At 30.3% G+C, this 18,653-nt stretch overlaps 2 protein-coding genes across 3 annotated transcripts in view; one reads left to right on the top strand and one right to left on the bottom strand.

Annotated features, from left to right (window-relative positions):
• The window catches only part of LOC105853519 (runt-related transcription factor 2-like), a 41,790-nt gene extending 25,301 nt beyond the window's left edge, over positions 1-16,489 (bottom strand). Inside the window, exons 1-2 of the mRNA XM_012723818.1 lie at positions 16,311-16,489; positions 16,022-16,145 (exon numbers count right to left, since the gene is read on the bottom strand). Coding sequence (XP_012579272.1) covers positions 16,022-16,145; positions 16,311-16,394 — 208 coding nt within the window. The 5' untranslated portion in view covers positions 16,395-16,489. The remainder of the gene's footprint in view (positions 1-16,021; positions 16,146-16,310) is intronic.
• The window catches only part of SUPT3H (suppressor of Ty 3 homolog (S. cerevisiae)), a 382,176-nt gene that overhangs the window by 29,741 nt on the left and 333,782 nt on the right, over positions 1-18,653 (top strand). The gene's annotated exons all lie outside the window — the stretch shown is intronic.

The following is an 18,653-nucleotide window of genomic DNA, read 5'->3' as shown; positions in this document are numbered from 1 at the left end:
AAAATATTAAGACTTTTTTTATATCTCAAAATTTCTATTTTCATGAATAACTTATAGATACACAATATTTAAGAAATCAAACTGGAGTATATAATCTTTAAACAAATATAAAGTGGTGGTGATTACACACACATACACCCACATATATATTCATTTATTTATTTTACTGATGGGTTATATTATAAAAACAATAAGACCCGTTGAGCTAGATGAATGCATAGAGTAACTTTAAGGTACATTAATATTTATTCACAAAGTTGACCTTTCAAATTTAAGTATGTGAAAAATTAAATGTTTTATTTTCTGGTAAGAAATTAGTCAATCCATCTCCTGCATTGCTATTCAAAGACACAAGTTTATTCTTTTAGTAAAACAAATAGATATTTAAACTTTTTTAATAGTGCAAAATTGTAATAATTTGTACTGAATACACTTATAATTTTTATAAATGTTTTGACATATTTTATCTCATTTAATTTAAAAAATATTCAGGTGAAGTGGTACATGGATGGTCTGTCCTCTTATTTTACAGTTGAGGAACCTCGGCATGAAGAGGTAAAATTATTTTTTTAAAGTCATGCAGGAAAGTAATAGGAGTCTAGAATGAAGTTTCTCCATTTAACTCTCTTTTTCTAACTTTTATCACTGCCTTGACATTGCCTTCCTAAATCATATATTTAAGATTGCAGAAGTAAAAATATAGATGCCAAAGGTTCAATAGAAATGAATGTATTATGTAAAAGTCAGGAAGAAGAAATTGCATTTTGAATGAAAATATAAATCCTTAGTCATCAGATGGTAGAAGTCTGCAAATTCATGATGTTTATTATGGCTCTTTAAACACTTGAGAAGGATTATGGTTATGCAGGATCTCAGTGAGAAAAAAATGCTGTGAATGGCTTTATGTGGACAAGGAAACACTGGAAATAATCTTCTATCTAGAATATAACAAAGTGTGGTAGAAACACAGAATTTGGAAAAACCTTGCAGAGTATTACATAGTTCATTTCTGGGAAGCTGTAAAACTAAAGTTGAGAAAAACTGTCTTCTTAATATGGTATCTCTGTGACTACATCATAGTTAATCCAACTAGGAGCCTGGTCCTACTACACTAGAAAAAATTGAGATGAAATGAGAGCCAAGAAAACAAAATGATGTTCAAGAATTGAAGAATTACTATGACCTATGAAGAATGTCTTCAATTTCCTAGCTAATATACTTTTATTTTATTATTTTTCAAGTTTTCTTTTTCTTTTTTTCTTCCGTAGCACTATGGTTGGGTGCTCTGAGGATGTATGTAGTAGCCATGAGGAAATTTTAATAACCCTTTTATTAACATAAATCAGTTTGTTAGCTTTTGATTCTATAAGATGTAGTGAAGACGTTCTAAACTACTAAAGCCTGCTTCAGAGAGAGAGTAGTGTATATACAACTGTTGTATTAATTGATCCTGATAATGAATAGTTTTTATGCTTAAGTTTCAGAAATTCTCTATCTATTACATCGTTGTCTCTCTGGTCTTCTGAGTCTTGGTTTATCACATTTAAACATTCTTCTCTCCATCTAATCGGAGACAGAAATATTCCTCATTTTTGTCATAAAGACCAACCTACCTTTTATATTCAGGCTTGTTTTTTCTAAGCCTTTCCAGCTAAGAGTACTAATTCATAAACAACTTCTACCCACAAAGGTGACATGTTTTTCTTTGCTTACTTTTTAATGGGTAAGCATGTCTTTCTGTGGCCTCCTCTTAAATCATTGTTGGTATATCGATCATAAAACAATCAAATACCTAATTGGTTATGTTACTATTCTAGGTGTTGTTCAAAGGGAACTACACATGTAGAAGGTAGTGGAAATTTGGAATTAAGGCATTGCTCATGTGTACATGAATGAAGCTTCAGCTAGAATGAAAAGAATGAAGTAGTACATGAATGGGCATGTCTGTGTTCCTGGTAAAGAGTAAGAATAAGGGGAAGTTTAGGCCACGTAAATGAGGGAGTTTCTAAACGTATAAAAGAAAGTTGGAAGCTCTGCTGAAATCCCACCAAAGAAGATAACACTTCTAGGAGCTTTAACTTTTAGTATACTGCTGAATCTAGATGTTTTTCTTTGTAATGTCTACCCCATATACACTTTATTTCTTTACATTTGGGATTTGAGTATTATGTGGTCTGACAGTTTTACATATAAAAAGTTGTCTGTTTTATTCAATCAGTGATCATAGAATGGAAAAAGACAAGAATAAGCACTTCTGATTGTAAAATATAATAGTAAATATAACAGTAAATTAGTATAAACTATTAGAGAGGGGAAATTAGTTGCAAAAAGAAAGTCAAAAGACCTGTTAGCTTGAGGCCTCTCCTGGCTAAAATTCTAAAAGGATTAAGGCTATGATTTGTAATTCACCTGGAAGGTGAGCATTAGGAGTCAAAGCAGTAGCTGTGCCTCATCTGCCTATGTCAGGTTATCTAGAAGGCATTTCAGGAAAGGGCGACAAATACAATGTTTTAGACTTCTGACAACATATGTAAATAGCTAGTAACTAATTAACACAGTGGTATATAGCTCAATAATTTTAAAAAGTCTCATTATTTGACATTATTTTAAGAGCATTATCCCTGATGGTACAAAACTTTCTTTGTATCTCTTTGTTGTTCAATCATGAATAAGTTAAAGTGTGAACATGAGGGTTGACTTCTCTGTTGGTTTAACAGTTTGTCTTTTGGAAGTGGAATTTCATTAGGCTTTGTCAGTTTTGTATTTTGACAATTAGGAATCAGTGGCTCTACATCCAAACAGAAAAACTCTTAACAGTGATAAAGTAGACAAATTGGATACTTTTTTGGTTAAATGCTATTTTGAACATGGTTTCTCAAACTTTGTTTTTCTTGGGGATCCTGTGAAAATAAAGATTCAGATTCAGAAGGTTAGGATTGGGTTCTGAGATTGTGTATTTTTATATACATGTTTTCAGTAGTGCTGATATTGCTGGTTTTTAGATTACAGCAGTATGAACAAATTTAGACTCTTTAGAGGAATTAAGGATTGGACAATTGATTTTATGTAGTAACTGCATGGGTTTTTTTTTTCTGATTGCATAAAGGTATTTTACATTTGATATCTTTAATTTTCTCATAAAACTTTGAAGGTAGGTGTTAATTTTTACAGATGTCAAAACTGAGATACAGTGGGTTTAAATAGCTTGCTTGAGGTTTTACAGTAAGTAGAGTAACTGGGATATAAAATTAAAGGATACTTAATTCTTTGCTTGGGTTTTCAGATTTCCATGAAATTGTATGTTTTTTTTTGTGAAATTAACTTTCTTGTGTTAAAATCGTTTCTAATTGTAGGAATTTGCTCTATTTCTTATAATTTAAGTAAATGGGAAAACAAAGAACCCAACATTTTTTACTGTGCCAGATTTGTTGTATGGGCTCAGAAAAAAACAGACTTTTTAAACATAGGACTATATTAGCAAGTACATTTTAAGTTTAGTAATATATAGTTTTTATTGAGAAATACTGGCAAGTGTATACAATGTTTTGCATAATGCTGTAATCTAAATATATTGATGACTTTTTTTAGTTCCTCTGATATATTGTATAGACTAGTATACTATAACTTAAAATAATTAAGACTGTAGTATTTAAAATTAGTGTGCTGTTTTTAACACATTTTTAACAATGATGAAGACAAAACTCTACTTTTTCTGATTTTTCTCTTGATCTTTTGCAGTATCACCACTCTCAGATGACCAATGTAGTTTCATTTCCTTATTCTTTGATTCTCCCAATGAGTGTTGCCAAATTCACCTATGGTTTCTTTATAATATCTCTTCAACTTGCCCATGTGTTTCACATCCACATTTGATTTTTTTTACTAGTTAATAACTGCTAAATCATCATGCCATTCTTAACATTTTTTCTCTCTGCTCTATTCCTTGGCTATTCTGTCAGTCAGTTTTTGTCATGTGTTATATCTTTTTAATGACTTATGATGAAGTAAATGTGACCAATTGCTGAATTTAAAGTCAGTGGAATTTTCTCTTACCCTATAAGTTTTTATTCCTAACTCCTTCATAACATCTTATATCCATTGTCCGATGGAACACCATTTACATGATTCCTTTTCATGCATGTAGTTAGTTATCTTTGATTTGATTCCTGCATGAGTTTGTTTAATTTTAATAAAGCTGTCATATTTGTGCTTTTTAAAGTTGTTGATCCTTAAAACATTTTGTATCAAATTATATATGTGTTCAAATTTATTGGAGAAGTCTGTTGACATTTGTAGATCTTCAACTTTCTCTTTATTCTTTCAAATATTTTGATATGTTGAGGTAACATTGATTTATAATACTGTATATGCTTTAGGAATATAGGTTGACACATCTTCAAATGTATGTATATTACCACATCACACCTACCAACAGAGTACCAGTAAATGACTAATATACCTGCTATTACTTATAGTTGCTTGGCTTGTCATGGTGTCTTTTTCTCAGTGGACCCATGTAGATTAAGAAATATAATCTTACAGCTTTCTTCCTGCTTTATGCCAGGATTAAAAAAAAACAAAAACCGTATCTCTGAGAATTTTTGTTTTGAATAATAATGGAGAAATGATTGTGGATGAATTGGGATGAATAATCTATGTCAAAAGATTTACTTCCTAGAATCATGTGCAGTATCCTTGTACCAGGCAAAGAAAAATATACCCTTATCCCTGGATCTGTAGAATATCAGATTTAAGTGGATAAGAATTTAAGAACTTAGTAGAAATAAAGAGTTAAAAATTTTGGCTGTCTTAGTTATTGAGTAGAAGTGTGGTTATATAGACTTTTATATGTAAGATAGTGAATCCATGGTAAAAGGAATGCTAACAATAACTACAGGAACTAGGATTTAATTCTACTTCTAACACAAAAGCCTGTGATTGAAACCATTATTGTTTTAATTTGATAAATAACAGGAATTATAAATACCTTGTTCAATTTAAGAGCTTAGTTTTTACCAAAGTAGTGTGCTCACATCAGATGAAGTATATACAGTGTATTGTAGATAATGAATAAATTATTGTTTATAGTGGTTAGCTAAGAATTACTTAATTTCCTAAAACTTGTTTCCTGATCAAGCCTGAGCTAAATCTGATCCCTTGCTATATTCTTTTTATTTTTTCTTAACTGTGGTTCTCACTGATCACTGTTAAATATACACATTGGTATATCATTTGGAAACACAAAAATCATCTCTTTTTGTATATTGTCAATTAAATAACTTAAGTATGTTTCAACAGAGTTACATTTAGTAAATAACTTCATTAAAGTTATACATGATAAGATAGTAATTAATAGTAGACTCAATTTCATTCTCACCTCTTCAAGTGTGTGACCTTGGGCAGGCTTTACCACCTCATTTTCAGTTTCCTCATCTGTAAATAATTACACTACCCATCTTATAAAGAAGTTGTGAGAATTAAAAGAAACGATGGTTATAAAAGGGATTAGCACCTTGGTTGACACAATGAAAAAACCAACAAAGAAAAGCTAATATAGCTATGACATATCATTTTAGTTACAAGTATGTTAGGCACATATTTTCTTAAAATAAGTTCATTAATGAATTTTAAGTTTAAAATAATTGAGTTTTTAGAATAAATTGTTTATATACTTAGAATAGCTACTTGAACTAAAAAAGCTTTTAACTAACATCCCTACAAGAAGAAAGGGAAGGAAAATAATAGAAATTTTAATTTTTGGGGGGGCAGGGCAGTTAAACAACTAATGTTTTAGGGGAAAATAAATTTTGGATTTATCTTCTTGATGTATTAAATGTTGACTTGCAAACTTGACTAGACAGCTGGCAAGCTTTGTTTTGAAAAAGCACCAAGACACTTTTCTCCAAGACCTAATTTTCAGGTGATTCTTTCGATCAGCTAGATTTGATTGCCTGTGGGTTGTAAGGAGTTTTGTGATCCCTGCACCTTTTAGTGACATTTATTTGCTCAGCATTTTCTCTTAAAGCCATGTAATAAGCTGGTAATAAGTTTTCCTGGCTAACTTTGAAAGATTTTGAAAGATATTTATGAAAGATAAGAAAATACTATTAACTGTTTGTGCCATCACAGAAATCTTAGTACTCATTGCAGTGCAGAATCATTAAAACAAGTAAAATATATGTCAGATGGGCTGTTAAACATATAAATATCCTCATTTAAACTTACATTCTTATATTACCATTCCTCTGTAATTTATGATACCCTGTTTAATGTATGTCTCATACAGTGATTCATACTCATCTCTTCAGAGCAGGACTTGGAACTAGAATGATAGAAACAAATCACCTGGTGCACAGCATTTGAGGAGGCATTTGCTTTTCATGTTCCTAGTCCTGCTCCAGAGAAGTTGGCTCCATGTAAATTATGATTTTACTTAGCATAATTTCATGCACACTTGGTTATTTTATAAAAAATTGATAGCAAGATGAAAATATTATAGCCAGACACAGTCTTACTACTCAGAATAAATGTAAGCTATTTAAAAAAGCTAGTAGTATAATTTTTTTTTTTTTCTCTGTGTGTTCGGTAACTGTTAAGACTTTCAGAAATTCCAGTCAGTAGAATCTTATTTCACAGTGAAACATGCTTGGTTGTTTTATCTACTGGCAATTATTTGGAATCATTAATGCTACTTCATAAGTTTTAAATGTATAGTGTATTCAACTCTTAACTAATTTTAGGGATTATCATTGAAGTAATTAAATATTTACCCCAGTTTTACTACATTTTTATTAATTATTTTAGAATTCTTTGAGCATTTGTCCGTTTTTTTGAGTGCTACATCTGGAAATGCTCAAAACCTGTTTGCCTTATAAGAGAACAGTTTGCAGTGAAAGTATAACTTTTTTAGAGGTGAGGTTCAAGTTAACGAATAATGATGAACCATAATGTGAGGAAGCATAATAGTGTGAATTATTATTTGACAAACATAGCTAATGCAGGCATTAGCTGCTGAGGCCATTAATAAAGTACCACTTGCAGAAAGCTAGAGAGATAGACAACACAGAACTTTCTGTGTACACTCTCAGAATGTAAACTAGAGTACAACTTAGTTTATTCAATAAGGGACTAAATTCTTTAAGTTTGATATGTTTGTAGATTCCATGATTAATGTATAACTAGACTATGAAAGGAGTATTTAAAATCTGTTAAAATTTGTAGATGTGACATCATTGTCAAGTCAGGCATTTTATTTCTCAAAGTTAGAATTTATTCAAATGCACTTTTTTTCCCAATATAAATTTTTGTTTCTGCTTACACTAGTGCCAAAGTAAGTTTTCCTAAAGATAATTATTTAATATTTAGGTCTATTGACAGTGTTTAAAGTAAACAAAAATAAACCCATAACAAGCAAAGGTAGCGGTATCTAGATTTGTTTTTAGCGTTCTTTTTCATGGTTTCTCAGAAGTGTATCATATTATAAATACATTCAAAATGTTTTGCTCTGAGGATATGTAGCATTCCTATAAAGGTTAAATCAATAAAAATGATTTGGACACATTCCTAAGCCTGGCTAGAACAGGTAGCTCGTTGTTTTAGGTACCCTTGAGTTTCTGGAGCAGATCATTATGGCGTAGCAAAAGAACTTACTAAAACTTGCTTTCTATGTGTAGATGCATCAGCTTAAAAACAGTAGATTTTCTGGTCTTCTAGAAGTGAATATTTAAGGGTAGCCCTGAATATATTGATTTAATGATGTATTTTAAACTCAGTTAAAATTTTGAAGCTTTTTTTTTTAACTTTTCTCCGAATGCTGAAGACACACCATAATTGATAAGGAGGTACGTACAGGAAAAATGCAATGGGCAATCCTTCCTAGCCAGTTTAGAATAAATGGTAGTCTTCTGATTAAAGGAAGTATCACACCTTGTAATTGCAAAATTAAAAATAAGATGTAATTCTTTGAGTCTTGCCAGTTTAGAGAAAAATTTTGTAGTTAACTGAGATGTTATGAGACAAGCTTTAATTTGAGTATTTATTTAAAAATAGGTATTTCTCCTATACTCAGGGTTGGCTTCTAGGTATGGTATTGCTGCTACGTAGAGTTTTACTTTTACTTAGATTTTGCTGCTCATTTATTATGTTTGCATATTAAGTTCATGTGTAAGGTTTCAGAGCTACCTTTTAAAAAAAGATCTCTGTCAACTTAAATAATGAGTGAGATTTTTTTTAAAGACTACTTTAAAGCAATTTTGAGATTATTAGTTCTTTTTACTTCATGCAGTGATCCAGAAGCAGTGAATTGCCTATGTATTTGGGAACTTGAGTTATACGTATTAATTTAGCTTCACGATAGAAAAATATTTTCTGGTCATTTTGTACATGTACTATAAAATTATTTTGTAAATAAATTCTTTATCAAAAATACTTCATTATATAATTTGTTGGTACATGTGATTTTATTTCAGTGCTGGGAAAATGTTTTAATGTCTAATTTTTTTTACTTTTATAAGCATATAGAATGGTTTAACTAGTTAATAATTAAATAATTTAGCAATTTAAACCAAGTGTTCAGCTCTCAAAAAGAAGTTTTTAAGTATGTGTTGACTTAGTCATCATATTTAAAAAACAAATAAGAATATTTAGGAAACTAAAAATTCTAATAATCAGCATGACAACTTTCCTCCCAGATACTTGTTAATAGTAATTTAAAAATTCTTGTTATGTGTTCCCTTTTACTGTTGATGTATTGAAATATTCTGCAATATATTGCATATCAATTTCAGTATAAGGGAAATATGTTGTTAAGTCTTTATTATTAAATTAATAATGAAGTCCGATTATATCAAATAGTTTCGATAATAGCATTTTTAAAATGAGATGGAAATTAATGGAAAGTGGGAGAGGGAAAGAGAACATAAATGCGTATTTAGTTTTAACAACTGAGTTGTCAATAATATAAGAAATTCTGTGTGAACAGTAGAGTTTTAACAATATGAAAAAAGGAATTTTTACTATGAAGTGAAGGTTGAATTAATGTTCACTGAACTATAGTACATTTTAAGTGGTATCTACTTTATGGATTATCTCACCTCCTTGAATATTTTTATTTTTGGATTTATATTTGTAAGAGTACTAGCCATTTATTTATTTTTGCATTTTAAGTTTACAAGTTACCTAAAAGGTATAAATTTCATGGGAGGTCAGAATTAACCTTTCTGGTTTACCTTTTGTAACCAAATGTCTTACCTATTGTTAGCATACTACTATCCTGATGGAAGTTATCTTTCATGATAGATTGTCTTATCTTCCTTTTCTTTCCTTAATGGTGCTAAATTTCTTAGTATGAAGTGCTCGTATACTTTTTACAGTTAATGAATTTTATGGAAAACACAGTGATTAATATAATGATAATTATCATCATAATGAAGTTTTCTTCTGTGGCACTATAATTATGTGGATTTCTGTAATCTGATAAAAGCTCATGTAATGAAATACACTTTTCTTGAAAAAAAAAAGAGTTTTTAGATTGGGCTTATTTACATAAAAATATAAGAAAACCTGTATTTGTATGTTCATGTTTATTTTCTAAGATCGAGTTCTACAGTAAAACCAGTGGCTTAAGTATTAATTGAAAGTATATCACTTTATTAATAAATGTGGTGATCTTTTTAACTTGTGAATTTAGCTTATATTTATCTAGGTAATTTTTAATTACTTAGAAATGACAATAATTTCTTTCTTTAAGATTATTCTGTATATTTGCAGTTGGGAAAGTTCATAGAGAAATATGAAAATAAAATTAATTACAATTACTGTTATTAAAATACAAATCCTAATGCTCACCCCAGTTTACTCAGACAGTGGATAACTATATAGAAAATATACCTATCTAGTTCCAGTCCAGAATTGTTCTTTGAAATACTATCTATAAATAGGACATTAGCAGCTTAGTTATGTTAATGTTTGTCCTTGTGAATTGTATAAACTGTTTAAGTGATAATAATTTGTAATTATTTGTTTATAGCTGGGAAATAATATCCTTGAATTTGTCAAGTATGATACTTCTTGATCACTGTTTTTCTAGATTGATATTTCTGTATTGGAAAAAGTAGATTATCTTCACCATAGAACTGCAAACAATACTTCATTTGATAACTTACAGTGTTTTGTTCCTCTGGTTTACAATCGTTATTCCAAGTTTTGTAATCATTTAAGTATATTTATTCACATGCACATACAAATGCATGTTATATTAAAATTCTGAGATGATTGATGGCCAAAAGAAATTTAAGTTGTAAATTTCTAAGGCAAATATTTTTGTATAAAAATATATCATGTTCATATAAAATTCTGTGAAGTACCACCACATTATTCTAATTTTTCCAAAGAAAGATTGTGTGTATATATAATATATATGTGTGTGTGTGTGTGTGTGTATATATATATATAATATATATATATCATTATAAGTAATATGTTTTAGGGGACTCTGTAAGGACATATTTAAATTTTTCAAGTGTTTAATTTTTAATGTAATTATACTTTTACAGTTGATTTTAGTAGATTCCATTAATATAAAAGTCATCTTAACTGAAAAGTAAAATAAAATTAATTCCTTTGATTTTATCATAGAAATTAATGCCCTACACAGAATAGATGTACCTTGTTAGAAATGTCACTTCTTTAATGTAAAACTTACATATAACTTCTTAAATATGGAAATAGAAACAGAGCAGGTAACAGTCTTTAATTGTCAACATAATCTTAAATACATTTTTGAAAATAATGTTAACTTGATAAAATTCCTAACATCACTATAATAAAAAATATAAATATTAAAATTTCCCAAACATTATTAAAATTGTCTGGTAAAGCATTATTTCCTAGGGAATTGGTTGAATAACTGAAAATCATTTAATCAAGATAAGCTAGTATTTATCCTCTTTGTATAAGAGCCCAAGTCACACTTGTTACACTATTTATTCATGACTGTATATTAGATGTGAATTTATGTATATTAACAAGAATATAGAGTATTATGGGAGATGTATGATAATGAATTTTTTCACTATAAATAGTGCTTATGTAGGAACTAGTCTTTAAAAGAGTCTTAATGCTACAGTTTATCTTACATGGATGTTGTTTTATATATTGTATTAAGTTGTAGGATTTCATTTATTATGTAAAAAAGCGTATGTATAAACAAATATGGTGTAAATTTGACATGCTATTTAATGATAGTAGTAAACTGAAGTATTTGATAGTGTTGTTTAGATCCGTCCAATATTTACAAACCTTGAATCCTATGTCTTTAATAAAATAGTATGAAGACGAGGAAATTTCTGAAAATTTGGCATCAGGTAAAGATACTGTATGCTGTGTAATAACAGTTGCTATACAGGTCTTTAAAAAGTTATGTGTGAGTGTATGGCCTGTTTTATGTGTTGCTATTGAAAGGAACTAAGCTTGTGATCAACAGGGTTAAATTGTAAGGAAACTCCCTTTGAAAAAGGAATAGCATTTCTCCATTATTTTCTAATTGTAACACAGATCAAAATGCATATCCACTAATTCTCTAACCTTTAAAACATAGCAGTAAACTGTATTAAGTAATATATTTTCATTATATGTGAGACTTCCTCTTCTGAAGATATGTTTTTAAATATGAAACATTTTAGATTTCATGTATTTCCATACACTTTAAAACAGTTAAATTAGAATATTTTATTCTTTAGAAAGTGCTGAATGATTGAGTTTATTGTTGCCATTACTCTGGGAGTTAAATAACAGATTTTTGGGGGTAGAATTTTGCCAGTGGAATTCATTGGTATAGGAGACAAAAATAGTGCCTTAAGGTAACTTGTTAGGAAGGTAACCTGTTCTGCCAAAATTAACATTAATTTTTGTAGCACCCTTTTAATAATAAGTCCAGCATGGTAAATGGCTAAAACTGAAATAACTTTTCCTTGTCATGTTTCTAATTTTTATTTACAAGAAGGATTATTTTCCTGTTGAGGTATTTGTCTATTTGACCATATGTGTACTATTCTAAAAAGGCACTAGAGATAAACTGGCCCAGTGAATCGCTTTTATAAAAATATCTCTGAAGACATATGTTAGGTAATAGAATTTGCAATTTTAATGCTTTTGAGGAAGTTTTACCACATGACCTCACTACTAACTTAAGAGTTGTTAGATTTTTAGTATCCTATAATAAGGGTTAGAACAGCATGGAAGGATGATGTTTGTATGATTTGGAGAGAATTTGAGATGTTACCCTGTTTTGCCATTAGTCTTCATGTTTGCACGGGTGCATCATTAATCATAGGAAATGCAAAAATAAATAATTCAGTCCCATTGGATATTTTAATATGAATACTTACCTTTTCCTTTTTTTTTTGTATATACAGTTGAGGTATTTAGGTAACCCTTAACCTTTTGCTCCAACAAAGAAGTACAGTATAAAACTATTACCACAGTTTTCATGTGAGCAGCTCTTGAGAGGGAAAAAGCCCTTCTAGATGAATATTTGTTGGAAAAAAAAAAAAGTTGTGATACAGAATGTCTTAACTCAACCCCAATACAGTACGTGGGGACCACCAGTGTATAAAATTGAAAGCACATGAGGTTTGAAGCACTAGAAAAGGTTTGTAATTGATTAGCGCTGCTTGAAAGTATTGAAGTACAGTGAGTTTTGATTTGTGAATGGTTCTATTCAATAAAGATTAATTCTGTGTGTTTGATAAAATCTTAGTGCCTTCAATGAGTTAGCTTTTTCCCCCTTCTGCAGTTTATTTAACCATCAAATATTTCAGTGTTCTTTTAACAAACTGGAACATTTCTATCTTACTGAATTTAAGTTTAGCATGACTGATTTAAACAAGTCAAACTATCAGTGATTAGTTGGAAGGGTGTAATTGAATAGATTAATTTTTTGTTCTAAAATAACTGAAATTTATCATAATGTAATTATGTATTTTTCATGCTGTGTGATTTAGAGACTAAGGAGGTTCATTCAGATTTACAAGACATTTTTGAACACTTTTTAAAAAAATTTAAATATTTTATAAAGACATCTAAAAGCCAAATATTTAATATTTTCATGTAAACTTTGTATTATTTATTATACTTTAAAATATATACTATTGGAAATTTCTACTTAAAATGATTTGTGACATTTTCTTTGGAAATTGTATTGACATTTTTAGCTTTTAATGTTTTTTGGAGTGATTTGTGTATGTTTTTGACTTTTAAAATAATCTGTGGATTTTGTAATTAACTCTTACTTGGTAGCAAGTTACTACATGTTGTCATTATTAAATCTGGTATATATTACTATATGCCAGAAGTGTTATTTTGGAAAATAGTATTTATACATAATGTTGAGTTGAGTCAGTCACTGTGGTCAATTACAAAGGTGATATGTAGAAATTTAGTCAGTCAATTGATATATTTTCATAAATACCTAATTCTCAGATATTTCAAGAGCTACATCTCATTTTCTACACTATGATAAATAGTGGGCATATTTTGAGTAGTGCAGATTTAAAAAAAAATCTACTTTAATTCAAGAAAAGTAGTATGCTGAGAAAGTAAGGACGCTGAAATACTTCTTCCACCCTCACTCCCTTCCTCCCTTTCGTCCCTTCTCTATCTTTGTCTGTCTGTCTCTGTCTCTGTCTCTGTCTCTGTCTCTGTCTCTGTCTCTGTCTCTGTCTCTGTCTCTCTCTACCTCAGATGTGAGGCAGTTGGCCAGCTTGTACTACATCTCTCATGTAGGAAAAGCCTAAGCTAAAAAAAAAACAAAACCAAAAAGCAAAACTAGTTTACGAATCAGAACACATATTTTTCGAGATTGTTTAGATAATCATTACATAAGTATTTAAAGCCTGATGTGAGATGTTTAGACTTTAAATAGATTATAGAATGGGAAAATGTTTGCAATTTGATGATAACTTCTGTCCACCTGTAATTAGTTCACTGTAGTGGGTTCATGTTAAATTCTCTGTCCAGGCTCTGAAAAACTGTTGAATTGAGGGGTGGATAGTAGATAGGGAGGAGGATAGAGCAAATTCCACTTTTCAGAACAGGAAGAATTAGTTACGATGTCTAAAAACTTGACATGTAATAGAAGATCTTTATTTAGCTCACTATTATACCTTGTTTAAAAACTGGGTTGTTTGGAAATTTTACTGTGAAAATAGTTATTAAGGATGTCACAGAAATAGAAGACCCCTTATGATAGAATAGTGAACATTATAACCTATTCTTTGTGACATTATCAATAGTTTTACTTCTGTTGCTACAGTATCCTGGAAATTTGTTCTTCCTGGACTGGTTAGAAGAATGTATTAATTTAAAAAGCCCAGTAATATTGTGAAAGAGTATCCTAACTGCTTGGGATGCCTGTTTCAAGTTATCCCTACATATAACAATAGTTTTAACTCCCCCCACTCCCCTATCTTGGTTAGTAACAGTAAAATTTCCCAAGCCTAATTGTAATTATAATTTGGTCTTTAGTGCACCCTATTTGTATATATATATATTGCTTCCTTAATGTAAAATTTTTTGAAGTAATGCTTACTATTTACCATTAAATTCTTTTAAAAAGTAGCCTGTGGTGATTGTATTGGATGTGTTATAACTAAGGAGGACCCTCTTCCAGCACTTGAGTCACTAAAGAAATTCTGCATTTTTTGTAAAATACAAAACGTATATATCCTCATCCTTTAAGAGAAACTTTTTCTCCTTCAGGTTGAATTATTTCTCTTTGACCTAAACTAAGTTTGATCCTCTGATAGCCAGTTAAAATGTGTGAAGTAGGAGGAGTAAAGGAAACTCCAATCGTTAGTAGTAAGTTGTAAAGCAAAGTTAATATAGGAATACACAGCAAAAGGATTTATTTTAAAGGATAAAGGAAAATTTTATAAATTTGCCTTGTAGTTGGAACATGTTGGACATCATAAAGAAAATCTTGTAAGTGTTTAGATATTTTGCTATAATTTCATGTCAGTTAATGAATGTTAAAAGTATAAATGTGTATTAACACCAATTTGAAATTAAATATTAAGGGACTATATTATGTCTGTTTTCTTTTAAAGTTCAGCATGATTTAATAGGTACAGCTCTTTTAAATCATGCAAGATATTCTTATAGAGTTTTATTTTTCTTGAGACTAAACAGTATTCATTTCGTAGGTCCAAGAATATGATGAAAAAAAAAAAAAACCCTAGACGTTTCAGTATTTGCTGCTGTTTATAACAAGTACTACACATGGGTAGCAGTGTGTAACTTGTAAATTTAAAATTACATAGAAAAATTACAATTGATTCTAAGTTGTTAAAGACATCTGATCTTTTTAATATCCTGGGCAAATAAGTTCTTTTTAAAATTGGTTATTACATACTTAAAAATTTATTTCAGTTAACTATATGCTTCAGCTGTATAAAAATAGTTAGAAACAGACTTGTGTAGTTATCTTATGGCATGGTTTTAAAATTACAAATCAATTTCTTTTAGTTGAGTTGGTTTAAAAAACTGTACTACAGGTTTATTTCTGCTTTACATGGTAGAGGATAATGTTAATTCTGTGGTCTGTTATTTTGTAAAATTGCTTCCTTTTGAAGTTTGCTTACATATTGGAAGTTGCCGGAATGAATACTTTATTTAATGCTTTAGTTAATTTAGTGTCTGATTTTATTTTAGTGAGGGTTAACAAGACTATTAAATTATTTCTTTTACTTCTTTAACATTCTCATTTCTATAGCTCCAGAAAACATTTTGCTTAATGTGAAATAATTTAATTTTTTCCTCATTTGTCATTATTCTAAACATTAGATAAATCACCTATCTCAAATGCAAATATGTACAGCAATTTCACTTTTTTAATGCAACAATAACATCATTATTATGTCTCTAGCATGCTTTTTCAAGAAAAGATAGCATTTCATTCAGGAAACATACCTTTATGCTTAACAGGTTCATCTTTTATAGGATTTTAAAATATGATAACACTTACCCCAAAAGAAGTTTTGCTGACATGGTGTCACTGTGCTGAAGAGGCTGTTTGATGCCATAGTCCCTCCTTTTTTTTTCAGATAGATCTTGTGCCCTCTGTTGTAAATACTGCTTGCAGCCTTAAACTGAAAATACAAACCATACCCAAACCTTGTTTTAGTTTTACAGTATGCCTGGAGTACATAGACTTTATATTTATTTTTTTCTGTCAAGAAATTATGTAGCTGGTAACATGTGAAAAGCAAGGAAACAAAACAAAAAGAGAATGAGCAAATATTTGAAGGACCTACTATTACTGCATAGACTGTGGTTAGAGAGCACTCACTGACTCTGTTGGTCTCGGTGGCTGGTAGTGACCTGCGGAGATTAACCATTTAAAAACCAGAGACTTCTTGCTGTCCTCCTGGAGAAAGTTTGCACCGCACTTGTGGTTCTGTGGTTGTTTGTGAGGCGAATGAAGCATTCACACAATCCAAAAAAGCAAAAGCTTTAAAACTCCTTTTTTTTGCAAGCACTATTACTGGAGAGACAGAATCATGTGGTTTGTGACCTCACAGTGCTCAAAGTAAAGTGGGACTGCCTACCACTGTGGCTTTTTCCCCCTTGCTCTTGCTCTCTCTCTCTCTCTCTCTCTCTCTCTCTCTGACAAAAGACTTGTGGTAAGGCCTTCCTGGCATCCAGAAGGATATAGCTTTTTAATTTTTGTGACTCATGAGGATTTGGATAGAATACAAATGCTGAAGGAGCCCAAACTCCTGTAAGGTTAAGCATTTGTAGAGCAGAAGTCTGCAGTTAAGACTTTTCTTTCTATCTACACCCCCTGTGCTCCCCCCCCCTTTTTTTTGCCTCCTCCTTTATTTAGTTCATTATTATGTCTGCGGAAAAGTGAACAAAATTGGCTCAAGGGGCTGTGTGAAATTCTGAACAACAGTGATGATTTACAATAATTTACATCTTTGGATTGTATCACATTCTGGGGTCTGCTTCATATTTGCTGGGTGACTGAAGTCCTTCTGTTTTTCTTTTTCTTGTCTTTTTAAACTTCTGAATCTGTAACTCATTGTAAAAAAGTTTACCTTTCTTAAGGTCTGGTTGCAAACTGCTTGCTGGGCTTGACTGTAATTGGCTGTCATGAAAGTGTTAGTCTGGGGATTCCCTTACAAATATTAAATCATGTCTGTCTAGTTTCTGTACTATCAATATTAGGTGCTGGCTCCTTCAATAAAGATTAAAGGTAATTAGTTTCTTTTATATTATTTGTATCTTTATCTCATGACTTATTTGAGTATCTTAAAAAGGTATGTGGCAAGAATTATAATGTGGTTTATTAGATGGAATCTTAGTTTTCTTTATGCTTTAGTAATTTGGATAAATTTCAAGGAAATGAATTCATTTTGTATAATTCTTTAGTTTATTTGGATATTAACTTTAACAGAACCTTTGATAGCAATTCTTATACATATATTAAGTAAAATTCTGATATAATACTTAAATATTAAATAATAGAGTTTATAGCTCAGAATGGAATGGGTTAACAGAAGTTGTATTTTTGTTTATAATGGAAGCTTTGAAATAAATTACAAAATGCTGTGTGTAGTAAGGAATAATGCACACAGACAGTATGTTAGCCGTCTCGATTTGCTAATTCTGATTCAGGAGAAAATTGGAAACATCTTTGGGAAACTATCTCCTTTTTTGTCCCTTTGGACATGTGTGTATAGAACTCATTTTCTTATTAGGATGATTATATATCATAGGCAGAGAATTTCATATTTATGAATAGAGCTTCCTGTTTTCATCAGTTGGGAGTGATGGGGTGGGTATTTTTCAACAGAAATTATAAAGCCAAACAGACCAATTTTCTAGGCATTTTTTTTTTTACCATTTATCGCCGCCACTCTGATTTTGCTTGTTGGGCTTCTTCTGAGTGTGATAGTAACTAGGAGTGGCGTGAAGTAAATGACTGGGACGGTGGGCGGAGACAGTGAATTGCACAACATTATTTGGGGTGTATAATGAGGTAAGGACTTGTGAAACAGAAGGGTGTTAGAGCCAAAAATCCCTATGTATGCTCTTTCTAGCAGTTTATTTTCTGCTTATGATTAATATTAGATAAAGATAAATATACAGACACATTTATCTGTTTCTTTAAAAAACATTGGTTTACCTAAAATAAACTGGGTGAACTTGGAATTCCCTTTAATCCTTTATTATTTCAAATACCCAGAACATTTACATAAAATGCTTTATTAATTGAAAAACCAATAATACAATTCAATGTTTTATTTCAAAGATAGACTTATTGTGCCTCATTGTGTTTGTAAACACGTAAAAATAAAGTAAAAATTTTCAGTTAACTTGTACTTACTGATGCAAAAGATAGAATTTTTTTTTTTTTTAGTTACTATCATAAATAAGGTGTGCTAGTGTACCTGTATCTTGATTATCCAGAAGTTGTATGTAATTTGTGGAACTTTCAGGCATAGTTCCATATGCTCAAACAATAGCAGTAGACTGGCAGATGAAATAAATAATAATAAATACTTTTTTATCTTATAAAATCAGTATTTACTTTCTGCTCTATGGCTCTTTGATATCTTCTAACTGTAAGATTTTGCTAAATAATTTCTTCC

This window comes from Condylura cristata, unplaced genomic scaffold (assembly GCF_000260355.1).
Source record: "Condylura cristata isolate star-nosed mole 26May11 unplaced genomic scaffold, ConCri1.0 scaffold00001, whole genome shotgun sequence".
Classification (NCBI taxonomy): Eukaryota; Metazoa; Chordata; class Mammalia; order Eulipotyphla; family Talpidae; genus Condylura; species Condylura cristata.
Note: the sequence above shows the minus strand (reverse complement) of the source record. Positions and strands in the feature narration are given on the sequence as shown.